Consider the following 15,526-nt stretch of genomic DNA (forward strand, 5'->3'; position numbering starts at 1 on the left):
ACTACCACAGATACATTATTTACCTTGAGAACGTTGATGGAGAAAGTCTGAAAGAGCTGCATTGTTTTTCCGCAATCGAGAGAGCCAATGGCAGGGAGTATTTAGAGAGAACTGTGGTTCTGTACGTGAAAGTCTGCAGTGGCGGAGAAATATGTTAGAATAGGTTATCATTAACAGAACAGCAAGTTTTAGGTAGAGTTGGGAATGCATCAGGGATCAACTCTAAGCCCCTTCATTTTTGCATTGATGGATAGGGTAAGAAGACAAAGTTAAATGTTTTGTGGGCAAAAAGTCAGAGAGCTGAGGTTCTGGGAAAGTAAATAAGAGGAAGACCTAAGGTTGATGGAGATACAGTAGATTATATACTTGTTTTTATAACAGTTATTTCATATACAGTGTATTAATTCCATTCATATTACTGTGCTTTAACCCCTTGCTTTATTTGTCCTTTTTTTTTAACTTTTATTACCTAAAGGGGGTAAAAATTATATATATATATATATATAAACTTAAAAATGTGTTTATTTGCTTGTATGGATCACCATTAGTTGATACAGAGATAGCAACCAGTCTTTATATGAGATTAAATGATAAAAAGATGAATCAAAAAATAAAAGACAATATTGATCAGCAATAAAGAGACATGCACATATAAATAAAACTCAACAATGTAGATTGCATACATCTCCAAATGCTCATATGTCTGGATATGCTGGCACGGAACATTTTGAGTGGTGAAAGTAAAAGAAATATAACACTTCAAAGGCAGAGTCATTTTTGACGAATCTTGTCAAAAATAAATAAATACCACCCATAGGTTTCACCAGAGAGACTTTGTGACGTCTTTTCATTACTTATTCATTTGCCTAGTTGTCCATGTCAATATTTGTGCATGATCAGGTGTGTGTTGTGTTGTCTGATGCAACTTCAACACTCGATGGGCTCAGATATTCTTGGGGGATTAAGCAGCATGATTTCATCAGACGTGATATCCTGAGAGAGCACCTGCTCTTCCGTAGCACGTCACAAGATTCTCTCTACACACGAAAGCTGCTCTAAATCACCTGTTGTGCACAATATTCATTTTCTAAACCTGTTTATTTGTAACTCCTTAAACGGACAAATGAGATGTATATGTTACATTATGATGAAAATAAAAACTGTCAAAACCATTTTGTGAAATCTTTGTCGTTTAAAAATTTCTCATCATGGGACTATACATTGATTTCCTAGAAGGAAATGCTAATCTGTAGATACGAGTTGAGGTGGTTCAGTACTTTGGATCATCTTCAATGCAAACGAAAATCAAATAATGTCTTCATGCCGTTAATGATTCACCCCCATCGATGGGAAATGAGGGGAATAGTTCAAAGTTTTTCAGGTGCTCCGTCACAGGAGATCTTTGTTCTCCGCTATGAAGCTGCAGGGCTCACATGTTAAACAAATAAATGTGTTGAGAGAAATGTTGCATGTTACTTTCAGCCCCATGACGCCTTGTGTTGCTTGGCCTCGGGCTCTGTTGCCATGGTAACGGGAAGTGCGGCGATGCTCTGGTGGGAAAAGCCATCATCTCCTCCTTGGTCCAAGCCCAGCCCCCTGGACTAGCATCTCCTCCACTGTAAGGCCACAAGGACTTATGGGAGCCAGGGATGAGTCCAGACCCAATTGTAGCAGTCCTTGGGGAGGGGGCATCTACGAAAATCCCTTTCATGTGTGAAGGTGAGCTAGTATGATGCAAATACAGCATTTGTGAACTCATTCTGATGCTAAATCAACTTGGGTGGTAGAATTTGTGATCAGGGAATCTTTTTGAAAAACATTATGGTCTGTCAAAATGCAGAAACTTGGCTTGCAGTTATTTTTTTCTAACGGCTGGCATTGAAAGAGTTACTGTAGCAGGACGAAGAAACAACACGTTGCTGTGCTTGTGTAGATCTTTACTCTTCGCATGCCCTCACAAAACTGATACAACACTGTCCAAAACAGCAAAGACAAAGCCAGCAATCAAAGCGTCATTGCAACATGCCTACTGGGTGAGCGACATGGTCCTAGTGCCCGCCAAATTACGCTTTATATGGATGCGCATTGTCATTATAGCAATATAGCAAATTTACAGCAGACGAACCCAAAACCGATGTTACATGAGCCATCCATTGAAGTTGCCGATTACGATACGCCGAGAGATACCATTACCAATGCAGTTTCAAAGTTTGTAATTAACACATTCGATGCCAGGGACGTATTTTCACATTTCTTAAGAGTCCGGACATTCGATCCCAGACACTTAAGTATCGAGTTAATACTTAAGTATCCGGAAATTAATGTCCTTAATGTACTTAAGTATCAATTCAATACTTAAGTATCGGAAATGTAATGTCCAGACTCTTTAAAAAAAAAAAAAAACGGGAAAATACGTCCCTGGCATTGAATGAGTTAATTACAAAGGTTTAATAACTGTAGTTTGACCTGTTACTATATTTTGTGGAGGGGCGTACACATCATGGCTTATTTAATCAATTCTTTGCTATGAGAATCTTCCGCCTTGAGGCCGTGCGCGTGAAAAATATCAAACAAATGCTTTGAGATGATGCCGTGACATCATTTCCGTGACATTGCTTTGCTTGAGCCCGCCTTTGATCCCGAGTTTCAAAACTAATTGGCGACTGTCCTGAAGAATATTCACGTGTCTCTCAGATATCATCGCAAGCTGTGGATTGATGCCGTTGAAAAATCTTGGAATTTTTCCATGCTAGTCATTAAAATAGCAACAACAACGAGTCCATTTATATAAATCTAAATTCCGAACGACTTTAGAAATGTGTATGACAAATGTGGTAAGCGGATTCTAAGTTTTACGATCCTGCATTAGAGGTGAAGATGTCTGTGACTTTTTGGAAAGTCAGAAACTTTTTCAATCAAGACAATACTATGGTAGTTTTGTTGAAAGAAGATATCTTTATATACATAAAGATTTTGAAATTTCTCATTACAGATGCATATGCAACTTAGCATTCATGGGTAGTATAACTTTTGTCCTTGCTGGTAATTCTCTAATATGGTACAAGTACTAATGGTACAGGGGCACTCTGTATTGGTACACAAAAGAATCGCTAAATTAAATGTTCAGACCGTGCAAAATGTTACAGTGGCTTTTAAATCCAAAGTAGGGAGACTGGTGCAAGTTGTCACATTGCGATTGACTTCTCTATTTTATTTGTTGCAATATTGTGACAGCTTCCCTCATGTTGGGAAAACATGTCACATGTTCACGTTCTCTCATTTGATAGCTTATAACTCAACTGTCACAAAACACGAAAATGATATGAATGCAAAAAAATATATCTAAAAGTAAACACATCCTTTAGAATTGTTTTGATTTCATTACACATTTTATTGCTATATGAAACTATTAAACAGGACACATTAAAATAAAAACAAAAACAGAAAAAAGATTGATACTATTAGTTAAGTAGAATTTGCATGTTAAAAAGAAAGAAATTCCAAAACTCAATAAAAATGACCAAAAAAAGTGATCCATTAAATGTGCAAGTGAATTTATACATAAAGTATTTAGCCCAAATAAGGAAATATCTGCCATTAATGGAACATAAATGAGTTAAAGGTTTTGAGCAATTTATCAGGTTTACAATTATTTGACAGATCTTTGTTACAATATATTTTTAACCTCCTTTTAAACATAGCAAGGGATTAACGTCTTCTCCAGTCCAACTCATAATTACCCCATTAGCACCTTTTAATGAACGTTTGCTTTGTTTGTTGTCTTTGATTTTTTTTTTTAAAGAAACCTTTGCCACTTACACCATAACGACTAATTTCAAAAAGCTTTACTTTGGAATATTTTCATAGAACCGTTATTTAAGCACCATTGAATTGTACTATTTTAGATGGCCACGTTTGAGATCTTGACCTTGGTAAAATGGCATTGCAGATATGTCAGGACACTTGTAAATAGAACGATGTAGTTACAGCTATCTGAATGTTTTCTTGGACGAGGCAAACCTGAATTGCAGCTAAGTGTAAGATATCCAGTCAAGCAATTGTTTAAAAAAATAAACTTTTTTGCAACACATCCACTTCCACCATTATTGACTGTTTTTAACATAGCGGACAAAATGTACCATGACGTTCTCACCGTCTTTGAATAGTAAGAATCAAAAAGGACAAACCAAAAAAAAAGCATAAAAAAGGGCAAGACGAAAGCGTTCAAAATAGCTTAAAATATCATGATCACGTGATGAAAACAAAACTCCGCCTATTGATCACAGACCATCCTTCAAGTTCTCCTTCCTCCTTTTCGTCCTCCTGCCTTTGTCTCCGTCCTCACTCTTCACCCCCCCCCCCCCCCCCCCCCCCTTCTCTAAAAACGCGTGGACCTCCTCAGGGCGCGGGAAAGTCATTTAGGACAGACGCCACCCTAACAACCACGGCCTCCGTTTTTTTCTGTGTTTTAAAAACTATTCCTCCACAGGATATTTCGGAGGGCATTCCTCAGTTCGCGTCGCTGACAACCGATGTTTCCCCCATATTTGGACTGTTCTCACGTGGAGTCTTTTTTTTTTTTGTCGAAAGTGCTCTGTGACATCACATATGGAGGTAAAGAAACTGCGTTGAAATGTCACTTTGTTGCAATTGTGTTTTAGATGACAGTCGGAGAAAGTAAATCAAGGAGTTTTTTATTCATACGTAGTTGCACGTGTGGACACGGTTTGACCATTAAACGCGTGTTCTGAAGAGTGTTTAAAGCGACGTTTTTCATATGGTTAGACACCCTTTTCGCTTTTTACTCCTTTATCCAAACTAATATACGTGTTTTCCAGTAAGCCCGCGTCATAAAATGAGTTAAGTTGTATTTCAAGTTACTTCCCGAAGAAGGAAGTAATATGCCTGCAAAAAAAAAAAAAAAAAGCCACAAGCAAATATCCACCCCGGCTTTTGTGTTTAATTCATCTCCATTTATTTAAGAGGTTTAACTGGTTTCATTTTAACTCATGTGGAAGTAGTGTCACGTGACACGGTGCTACATTTCGTGCCATGACATGCTTTTCAAATATTGGCGCATATGACAAGAGGATAAGGTCGTGGGACCGTTTTCTTTTGTTTTTTTGTTTTTTTTGGTTTTATCACCGGAAACACGCACACCAGTCTCGATAAGACTATTCTACTTGTTTTCCAACCGTGTGGCTAGAAAATGCTTAATGACTTGCACCTGTAACGTTGCACTTGCAATGTACGTTAGTTGTAAATGTGTGGATGACTTTTGCATTTTGCACCTGAATACCGAAAGTGCTTAAATAGTTTTGACACAGAACAACGCCATGCCCCCCCCCCCCCCCCCCCCCAAAAAAAAAAAAAAGTAAAAAAAATACATGGCATTTTTAGTCAATAAATTTATATTAGGGAGTCGGTAATAAAAATGGCACCAAAGCAACTTTTTAGGAACCAGCAAAGCCAAGAAAGTGAAACTTTTAGAGCTAAAGTGAAAAAGGTCAGCGACGTCACTGGTATGTGGTGACTAATTATTTTTTAGGCTTTGTTATGTCTACTCAGACTGCTGTTAGGTGGAGATGCGGTTGTGTGCTGAGAAATGGAAAATGTTTAATACTGCATCTAACAAATATTGCAATAACCTGTTGATCATTTTGCCATTTAATAAATCTGAGTAAAACTGTTTACATTTCCACCCCTTTATTCAAAGAGGACGTAAATCCAAAATAGTGCAGAAAATGCACATCTTTAATGCTGTTACTTGTAACATAACAGTATTTGCAAAGATCAAAGTAGAAATTTGAGAAGCTGAAGTTCTAATCACAAAGTTCTAACCACAAAGAGTTTCAAGAATATTTGTTGTTTATCAGAAATATTTACCGATTGATTTGATAATCGATTATACTTCTACAGTATTATGGAATAGTATGATCAGCAAGTGATTATTGAAACAATCACTTGCAGCCCATACCCTGCAGCCCTCGGCCACCTGGGGACCGGCCTGTGTGCAGTTTCGGGTTCCCTCCCCCTTTAAGACTGCACGTTTTAGACTAAACCACTAACTGCATCATAATATGCATTTTCTGCGCTGTCAATTTGAAATCGTGTCCTGTTTTTGCACAGCAAAGGGACATAAACTTGGATAATGTTTTTTTCTAATCTGAAAACTAAATTAAGCAATTAAAAGCCCAATAATCAATTATTAAAATAGTGAAAAATGCATTTGTCAGAATAAACTGCAATCAAGGCTGTGTACAAACCTTTGCCTCTGTTACCCCATGTGGCAAAGCCATCTTGTAGCCTAATGATATTTAGAGCCCCTAAATGGTCGTCAATCTCAATGCCCCATATAATTTACTCTGAAATATTCCAGAGTATGCCTGCAAGTTAGCCATACTTGGGATTTATGGTCAATTTGTCTGGAGCACTCAGACCATTTTTTTTAACTAATGCAACCGGAGTGGCTTAATACCGAATCCACAGAAATACAGACACCACACTGGCTGTATTGTTCGGCAGTATTGTATTGTAAATGATTAACAATGTGCTCAACCTAAAGTTCTTTCAAGCCAGTCTAAAATTTTCTGTGTACCCCCACAAGTGTAACTAAACCTGGTATTCTGATTAATTTTGGCATGGAGAAATGACAATCCTATGGCTCCACCAAATTTTAGCTATTTATTGAGGCGAACTGCTGAAACGAGTCCTTGAGTAATTCAAGTACATCCGTTCAAAAAAATGCTTGAGGCATATTTTCTTTCCACGGGTAACAGCTATTCGAAAAAATCTCAAGCCAATCGGAGCAACAGTTGTTAATGGGTGGTATGAAAATAAAACAGCCACAAAACGTGGTGAAAAAGCCATCTTCAAAATGTCGCGAGCGCCACTAACACTCCTCGCAGTTGCGAGGACCCCCCTACTCATTCTGTAGGATATCCGAATCCCAAAAATACTTGATAGCTGCTGCCGAACTGACATTTTGCGCTGTCAGTGGCAAATTCAAGGCTCACCAGTTTCTGGGTTTGGTCACGTGACATATGCGTATGACCGTGATTGGTCATTACCTTAACCCTGAGTAACTGTGGTGTCATTTTCAGTCAGCTGTGAGTGGCAAAGTGATGAGATGATGAGATCGATAAAAACCTGATTTTTGTTGCTGTTTAAATTCTGCAAGAGCAATATTAAACAATGCTGTGTTTAGAATAGTGTGGGTGTATAGAACATGTAATCCATCCATCCATTTTCTAAGTTGTTTATTCTCACTAGGGTCGCTAGCATGCTGGTGCTTATCCCATCTGTCTTCAGATGCTGAATGTGAATAGTTTTGCCTTAGTAAGATAAGTGCAATATTGCAGTGATAATAAATGCTTGCAATTGTTTTTATTTTCTTAGGTTTGGAGCCACATCGAAGCTTGACATCAAGCTGTTGCAACCAATTGGAAGTAGATACTGATTGAGACGTTATGAGCCAAGATGCCTTTATTGGACGAAACGGTAGCATTTGCTGGACTGTCAAAGTCATAAGATATGTCTAGGTTTGTTCTAAAGCCGGTCCTCCAGTACGGCGGGGCCCGTTTTCACTTCAACCCCCAAGGAAATGACGCAGCAGAGATTACAACACCGTGGGCTAATTCAAGTCCGCTATGTCAAGCATCTGCTGCGAAACCTGGCGCAGACAGTTCACCTTCATCTGATGGGCCCGTTTATTTAGCCATTCCAAAAGCCGTGTATGGACATAACCCCTGCTGCCATGACCCGAGTTGCGTGATGGGACATCGCTACAGCGTGGAGCACGGGCAGACGGCGGCCGAAGCTGAATTTGAGCAGCACTGGACCCAAGGGGAAGCTTTCCGCAACCGAAGATCCCCCATCAAACGAGAGGTGCAAGACAAGCTGCGAGGTTTATTGTTGGACCGCAATGAAGAACAAGTCAAGAGGATGAAAGCCGAAGTTTTGAGCGGGGGAAGGCCGACCCGAACGGAGCCGAACTACAGCGGCTACCCCTGCGTGCCTCTGTCCATGCTAACGTCTTTAAGTGAGCAAAGTCGACATTTACAGGCTTCCCCCAGAGGCTACGCAGGCCTTCCCCCCTCCCATACGACATACGAGCATATGACCTCAGAGCTTTATCAAGAATGTTCTCCCATGTGCAAATATGGTCATCCAACAAAGCACCCAATGTTTTACTACCCGCAGGCTAATGTGGAGGTAGAAAACAGAGCGCGTTGTCGGGATGTTGGCGGCGAGCAAAGAGAGGACATTCCCGTTCTTCGAAATAGCCCTCGGGAGCATTATACCTTCCCTCGGACCTTTCATGGCGAAATTCCTTTGTTTTTATGCAGCACGGAAACGCAACCGAATCACTCCTTTGTGCAGGGATTCAGCTATCCATGTTATGCGCATCCCGGTTTTCATTTATGTCCCGTCGGAAACCGAGAGGGGCAGCATGTTCCACATGGACCGCCGTTGCACAGAATCAGTGTTTCGCCATCGGACCAAACCGGCCTTCAGAAGAGCAAACAGCACTTCGGCCCCTTGGACTCTTCCCATTCTTTGCTTCGGACGGACCCTATCGGCCCGACACAACCTGTAGGCCGAAGCGTGTTGTCGCCCCACGTTCTAATGAACAGGATGTATCCTCCCCATGCCGGTCGACTTGATCATCAGATGGACCGAGCGGTCTTTTCACCTTCTGTCTTGACCAAAGACACACTTTTGGATTATTCTTCTTTTGGAGATCCAGGTACTTCAACCACACATCCCAAAATCCACTCCCCTTCCCCTAGGTCACAGCTTCTCCAAAGCTCCAAACAAACATTGGATTGCCAGTGTGTGCATTTAATTAACGGGCCAAAGTGTGAAACCGTCATTGCAACAAGCACTAAGGGCAAACGACCCTTATGTAGCTGTGCCACCTCTGCTGGTGAACAGATCGCCGAGAATCGCTTCCCTTCACTAATAAAAATTAAAGAGGAGCCACCCGACTTATGCGAAACTGATTTGATTAGAAAGCGACCAAAGCTGGAAAATGAAGAGGCCCTCAGACACAACCAAGAGAAGTCTTCTCAAATGCCGGTTATTGATAATGTGTTTAGCCTGGCACCAGGCCATGAATCCCTAAAGCTTTCTGGAGCGTTACCTCCAGACATCGAAGACTATAAAGTCAAACCCACAACACTCCTTAAAGAAATAAAACCCGATCCAGGTGGACCATCCCCTTACATCAGTCCAGAGAGGCCCGAAGTCCAAATGTTTGAAGCCACAACGATCAAAGTCGAGAAGAGAAATCAATCGGAAACATGTGACGCTACGTTCGAAGCCACGACGATCAAAGTCGAGAAGAGAAATCAATCGGAAACGTGTGAGGCTCGTGAAAACTCTCCTAGTCCGGCTTCGTGCAGCACAATAGAGGATCAAATGAACCCCCAAGCTGAAGATGCAACTTCGTCGGACACCAAGTCCTTGCTGCTCCCTCAGATATGCAGACCTGAGAAACTTGAATGTAAAGCTTCCTCGCTGGACCTCAGCGATCCTTCACAAAGCCCCAAACGGCCAAGGTCCTCCTCACTGGATACCGTCACGACACCACAGAAGCTGGTATCCAAAACTGAGCCCAGACCCCTCAGTCCTTTAAAATCCAACTCCGACGTAAAAATCAATTTACTTGAGTGGCTAAAGCTAAAACCCACCAACAATATCCATGTCCCTGATAAAAACCTCCGCCATCTTGCTGCAAAACAAACCCCTGCGCAAAGTCAGGATGAAATACCGGCAGTGACGCCAAAACCTAAGGCATCCGTCCGTAAGCACTTCTTGGAGCTGCATCGTGCCCTCTGTAAGCAGGTGTCCAAATGTGTGTGCGCCACCTCAGAGGTCAAACTCAAAGGCTGGCGGTCTCAGCTGGAACTGGTGGAAGCGTCCCCCACCAAAGTCCTAAACGTCTCCTGCTTAATGGGGAGTAAAGCCCGACACAAGTGGCTCAATCAGGAGATCGGCCGCGCTCTTCAGGAGGTGCTGGATAGATTCCAGGAGTACATCGTACACGAACGCTGCCCCTTTCCGCACGTCATGAGAACGGGAGCCGTGTTCCTCCCCATGCTAGTGGTGAAGGAAATCCTTTTCCCCTTGGTCCCCGGCACCTTCATCGACCAGGTTCTGCAAGAGCACAAAGTGGAGCTGCGACCCACCACGCTCACCGAGGAGAAGGTCCTCACACAGCTCCACAAACCCTGCTCGGCGCGCCTCAGGAGGTTGATGTCGCTCAAACATCTGCCCGACGTTTACGCCGATGCGCTCAACCTCTTTTATTACTCCAGTGTCTGCAAGAAACTCGGTGAGTGCACTTAATGTGACAACAAACCCGCCTGTTAATTTGTGTCCGCTGTGGAGGACATTGTTTTCTGGTCTACATCTTTTTCACTCATTTGAACTACAAGTCATTCAAGCTCTACACTAAGTTCTTGTGTGCTCAGCGGAAGACATCCTGGACTTTGCAATGATATTTCATGTCTGTGGGTGGGATGCATTCGCGGAGACGAAATGGACACAACCGTGGACATAAATGAGTAGGTGGAGTCTCAGGAGGATATTTGGGAAATTCTAGGTCCTAGGTGTCAAACCCCATGTCTTAGGCTGGATATACAACATGGTTCAAGTGATGTGACACATATCTGAGTGGATTAATCGTCCATCCTTTTAGCAAGTCAGAAACAGACCAAAATGTTGATGGTTGTTTCCCGTAGTAATAAGCAAATGTTCGGATTCAACACGACGATGCCGGTAATCAATCCACTTCCATGGAAGATGAAATGAATCGGATAATTACCAGTCAGAAGCCAACGATCGAATATCAAGAAAAATTCTGATTTGATAATCGATTAGTTGCCGATTAATCATTGCGCCACCATAATAAGCGCCGATTGTTCAGGAGTATGCTGCCTTTGTGTGTATTGTGCGATCACACTGAAGGCAAATTTTGGAATCTAATCAATTTTACAGTCCTTAAACAGAAGAAGGCTTTCTTTGTTGGTCACGCTAGCGAGCTTCAGTTAGTTACACTTACTTGAACAGCCGCTTGCTACCTAAAAAACTTAACCATATTCCAAATGAATGCATTTATTTTTTACAGACTCAACATCACCTGATGTCCAAAAGACGACCCAGGTATATGTACCTAATTTTTACGATGATAGGTAATCAATCCCACCGCTCTTTTCTTTCTTTGGGGCAATGAGGGCTTGGGGTAACAGGTGTGCAGTTAACACAACGTTTTGGTGCTGAATGTGAATAGTGGCTCTCAACTAAAAAAACTAACTGCCTTTCAAAGATGATTCATCTAACAAGCCTAATCGATGTCATAACTGCTCGCATGGGTTGGCTTCACTGCACCGAATCTCGCTTTGGAATTTGCTCTTCTGCTGCTGTTCTACGTGCGTTTTGTTGCATTTGATAAGCATTTTACTCCTTGTGCTTGGTTTTTCAAGTGGGAAGATTGTGATGTCCGATCGTGTTGATTGATAGGAACCGACCGATTCATCTGCTACTGCTGTTAGCTCCAGTCCTCGTGATTCGCATTTATTGTTTATCGTCTTCGTCACGTCTCGGCCAACGTCAACACAATCCCAAGAATAAAAAATCCTATTCAATCGCTGAGGCCTTAAAGACACAAGGAAACCTCTAGTCAATTAAACTACTTCATTAGCCGCTTACGTGGTGCATTGGAGTGCAGTCGGACATTGCAAACTCAGAAAAAACATTGCATGAAAGCATGAAATGTTTATAACTGCAACTATCTACACACTGGGCTTACTCTCAAGGCATAAAAGCACATATCAAGAATCACGGGGGTGAAATTATGATATCTTACATAATTACAGTCAACCGCAATGTCTGTTGACCCATTTTTACAAAATGTAACCCTTGTGCAGTAATTTAATCATTTTTCATCACTCAAGCAGGATTTTAGCCCAGAGACGGCACACTCCTGGTAGCGGGAAAACCATGCGGTCATGCCCTTTTCAACTTTGACATATTGTCACCACCGTCTGGGAGAAATTTCAGCTCCCTAGTACTTTCTTTCAATGCTTTCCTCGTAAGTGACATGCGTTTGACGTAAAGATCAAAGTATTGCACAAAATGCTGCACGATTGTTAAACTGGGGGTTCCTGGAGCAATGCGGTTCAAAAGTCGGACACGCTTTTCTGTGTGTGACGAATAACAAAAATCCCTCTTGTGGAAGAATGTTTAGCTCTGACTAACACGCTAATTTTCCTCCCGATGACAAGTCTATCGAGATTTTTTGTTTGTTTTTGGAAGGATTTCCTACTTGCGCTCAGCTCTTGCATGTGCTGTGTTTCAGGAGTAAACACAGAGACTTGGGAAAAATCGATTCTTCCCATCGGCGGCAGCTCGTCACCCGTAGTGGACGCCAAATCCCTCAAGAGGACAAAAAGCAGGGTGAAGAGCAGCTCCAGGCGCCAGTTTCTGGACGACTCTTGGTCCGATGATGACTCGCAGCAAAAGCACACCGAGAAAGAACCGGGCACGAAAACCAGGAGTGAAGACGCTCCACCCTCAGACAATTCCTGGACTCAACCTTTAACTTTCGAGGACTTTTCCGCCAGCGACGTCGAACGAGAGGAGTCCTTGAGTTTTCCCGCAGAACCGTCCGCATTCCGACTGGCGTCCCGGAACTGTTCGGGAATGATAATCAAGCTGAAAAGGAAGGAGGCGGCGCCCGCTTGCGTGGCGCTCAAGCCGCGGCGGACGGGGAGCTCCGGCCGAACCCCGCATCCTCTCGGCGTCCCCCGAAAGCAAAAAAAGAAATCCCTTTTGAAAATCAAGTACTGTCCCTATCTGTCGGCCTGCCACAGCGCCGAGCGCAGGCGGCGCTGGGTACTGCGCTCGGCCGTGCGTCGCGCCAGCGGAGTCTTTGGCCTCGCCTACCCGAAACTGGTGGGCAAGAGGATCCGACACCTGTACGAGGAGGACGACAAGTCCGAGGTGTGGTATGGAGGGGAGGTGCTGCGGGTCCACGAGGCTCACAGCGACCCCCTGAAGACCATCTTTGAGGTGCGCTACGATAGCGAGCCCGAATGGAAGTACTACCTGGAGCTGCTCATTGACTACAAGAAAGGCTGGCTCATCATCGAAGAGGACACAAAAGGGACAACAGAAATAAAGACGCTCGCACTTTGACAATCACATACACCGCCCCGCCATACTTAAGGTTTTTGGCGCGTAAAAAAATGGGTGCAAACGGATGTGGAAGCGTAACTCATTCACTGCCAATGACGGCTATAGACGTCTAAGATCCATTTTCGCTGGGCTGGCAGTGAATTAGTCAATTTGTGCTTTACATATATCAAAGGATAATAATGAGTTACTTGAAACAAACTAACAAGTCATTTCACAGATGAACATTTAGCTCATTCACTGCCAATGACGGCTATAGACGTCTCAGATTGATTTTTACTGGCCTGGCAGTGAATGAGTTAAGTCCCTTTATTTTATTTTTATTTTTTTATTCCAATGTCCCATGAACCTTTGTCTGTTTTCAGATTTGCCAAACTCATGTCTTCCGCGCGCACACACACCAACACAACTTTAGCACAGGTGTGGTCATGCTGTTCTTCGTCCACAAAATGAAAAGGAGCACAAGTTACTTTTTTGAGGTGTCTGTTGGGTTTTACCACTATTGTCAATCGTGCTAGCTGCGTTTCCATTTTGGGCCAAAGCAAAATGAAAAGGAGCACAAGTTATTTAGCGAATATTCCTCTGAATTCTTGGTGACTGCACTCCTATTTTGTTTAGAGGTGGACCCGCTTGTGTGGACTGAATTTTGCGCTGGCACCTCAGAAGCGAACGACACTTTGATGACAACACCTACAATTTGAAATTATACTTGAACTACCACTTTTATTCTGCCAAAACCCAAAAGAAACGCAGCTACTGTCTCCCCTTGGCACAGGGTGCACGTTCAAAATACCGCTCATTAAAAATTCTTCCATGAGAGTCTTTCAGGTGGATGTGATTTTTACTCTAGATCATAGCAAAATGGCAAATAAAAAGCTCAAAACATGCAATAAGCAAAGCAAATGGTAAATAAAAAGCTCAAAACATGCAATAAACAAAAGCAAATGGCGAATTAAAAGTTTAAAACATGCAATAAGTTAATGTCCTCATGGAAGTTTTATTTTTTGACAAGCCTTAAAATAAGTTTGCATCTGCCTTTTCTGTGTAAATTTTGGACTTTTCACCTCATGTAAACACATCGATCTGCTAGCCGATGATCCAAAATAATTTTGCAACCAGTTTATTTCCGAACTGACCAATCTTCCATATGTCAGGCCGCACATAGTTCGTGGATTGCTCGGCGGAAATATAAAAAATCTTGCGCCGCAACAAACAAACGTCAGCACGCCAACTTTAAAATAAACTCACCAAATATGACATCGACATCAATGCAATAGCAAACTTTTATTTTGAAGTTTTCCCTCGAAGCGCCGGTTGCATTCAGATTAACTTGACGCGGTCGAGTCTGAAGAAGCAGCTGACGTTGGGGACGACGTAAGCGCGTTCAGTTGCTGTCGGATAATTCATACACAGAATAAAATGTCATCGATTAAACACGTACTAATAATGATCGTTAATGCCATTGATAAAACTGGTCAGCTTAATATAATTGTTCTACAATCATACGTATATGTACAGTATGTATGGTACATATACGCATTTACACATTACACAAAAAACACAAATGGCTAAAAAAGTACGGGTATATTACGGCGTTAGGCCGAAACCTGTCTTAATTATCGATGCAGGATTTCTGCATCTTTTTGGCCTATACGGTTTTAGCGGTCACAAGCAACAGTTTATTGGCCGTTTTTTGAAAATTCTGATTCACGTTCTTGTCACTTAGATGAAAAAAGTTTTTGGTCTGAGTAAAGCGTGTTCAGTCACCTCACACATTGCATGACTGCAACACAAGATTTTCATAGTGGTAGCTCATTTGCAGAGAACGATTTAAGCGTGTTGTGTGTTCATTTTAGGATTTTATTTTGCAGTGCCTTAACTACCCGACTCAGCAAATGTTTCTCAGAACTGAATGAACTTGAATGTCCCTGTGTAAACTCTTCACCGTAATAGCATTGTGTGTACTTCTAGATGGTGTGTTTGAACCATTTTTCATGTCGGAAATACAAAGCCAACTGTTCCAAATGACCCATAACACCCTGTGCAGAATTACTGACCATTTTTGAAAGTGCTTCCTGACCAGCTTTAAAAGTAATTTATATATATATATATATATATATATATATATATATATATATATATATATATATAGCAGGTTTGATCCCTGGTATCCTTGAGCAAGATACTGAACCCCCAGTTGCTCCTGATGCTGCGTCATCAGCAGGCGAATGAGTCGAATGTAAAGCGCTTTGAGAGTGGAATAGCGTTGTGCACGCAAAGTTCATTAATTTGTACTGCAAGTCGTGATATTTGTTGTTACTGAAGC

At 42.0% G+C, this 15,526-nt stretch overlaps 1 protein-coding gene across 2 annotated transcripts; it reads left to right on the top strand.

Moving 5' to 3' along the window:
* The first annotated feature begins 2,708 nt into the window (after positions 1-2,708).
* Positions 2,709-14,022, top strand: prmt2ip (PRMT2 interacting protein). Of its 2 annotated transcripts, none has more exons than XM_088417997.1 (3): positions 2,709-2,834; positions 7,399-10,339; positions 12,365-14,022. In XM_088417997.1, exons 2-3 carry the CDS (start codon positions 7,534-7,536, stop codon positions 13,201-13,203), a joined length of 3,645 nt encoding a protein of 1,214 aa, XP_088274123.1. In that variant the 5' UTR covers positions 2,709-2,834; positions 7,399-7,533; the 3' UTR covers positions 13,204-14,022. The 2 variants fall into 2 exon arrangements, with proteins under 2 accessions (XP_088274123.1, XP_088274122.1); XM_088417996.1 differs by lacking the exon at positions 2,709-2,834 and adding an exon at positions 4,390-4,614.
* The last annotated feature ends 1,504 nt before the right edge of the window (positions 14,023-15,526 follow it).

This window comes from Hippichthys cyanospilos, chromosome 6, assembly GCF_059441005.1.
Source record: "Hippichthys cyanospilos isolate Australia breed blue-spotted pipefish chromosome 6, RoL_Hcya_1.0, whole genome shotgun sequence".
Taxonomy (NCBI): Eukaryota; Metazoa; Chordata; class Actinopteri; order Syngnathiformes; family Syngnathidae; genus Hippichthys; species Hippichthys cyanospilos.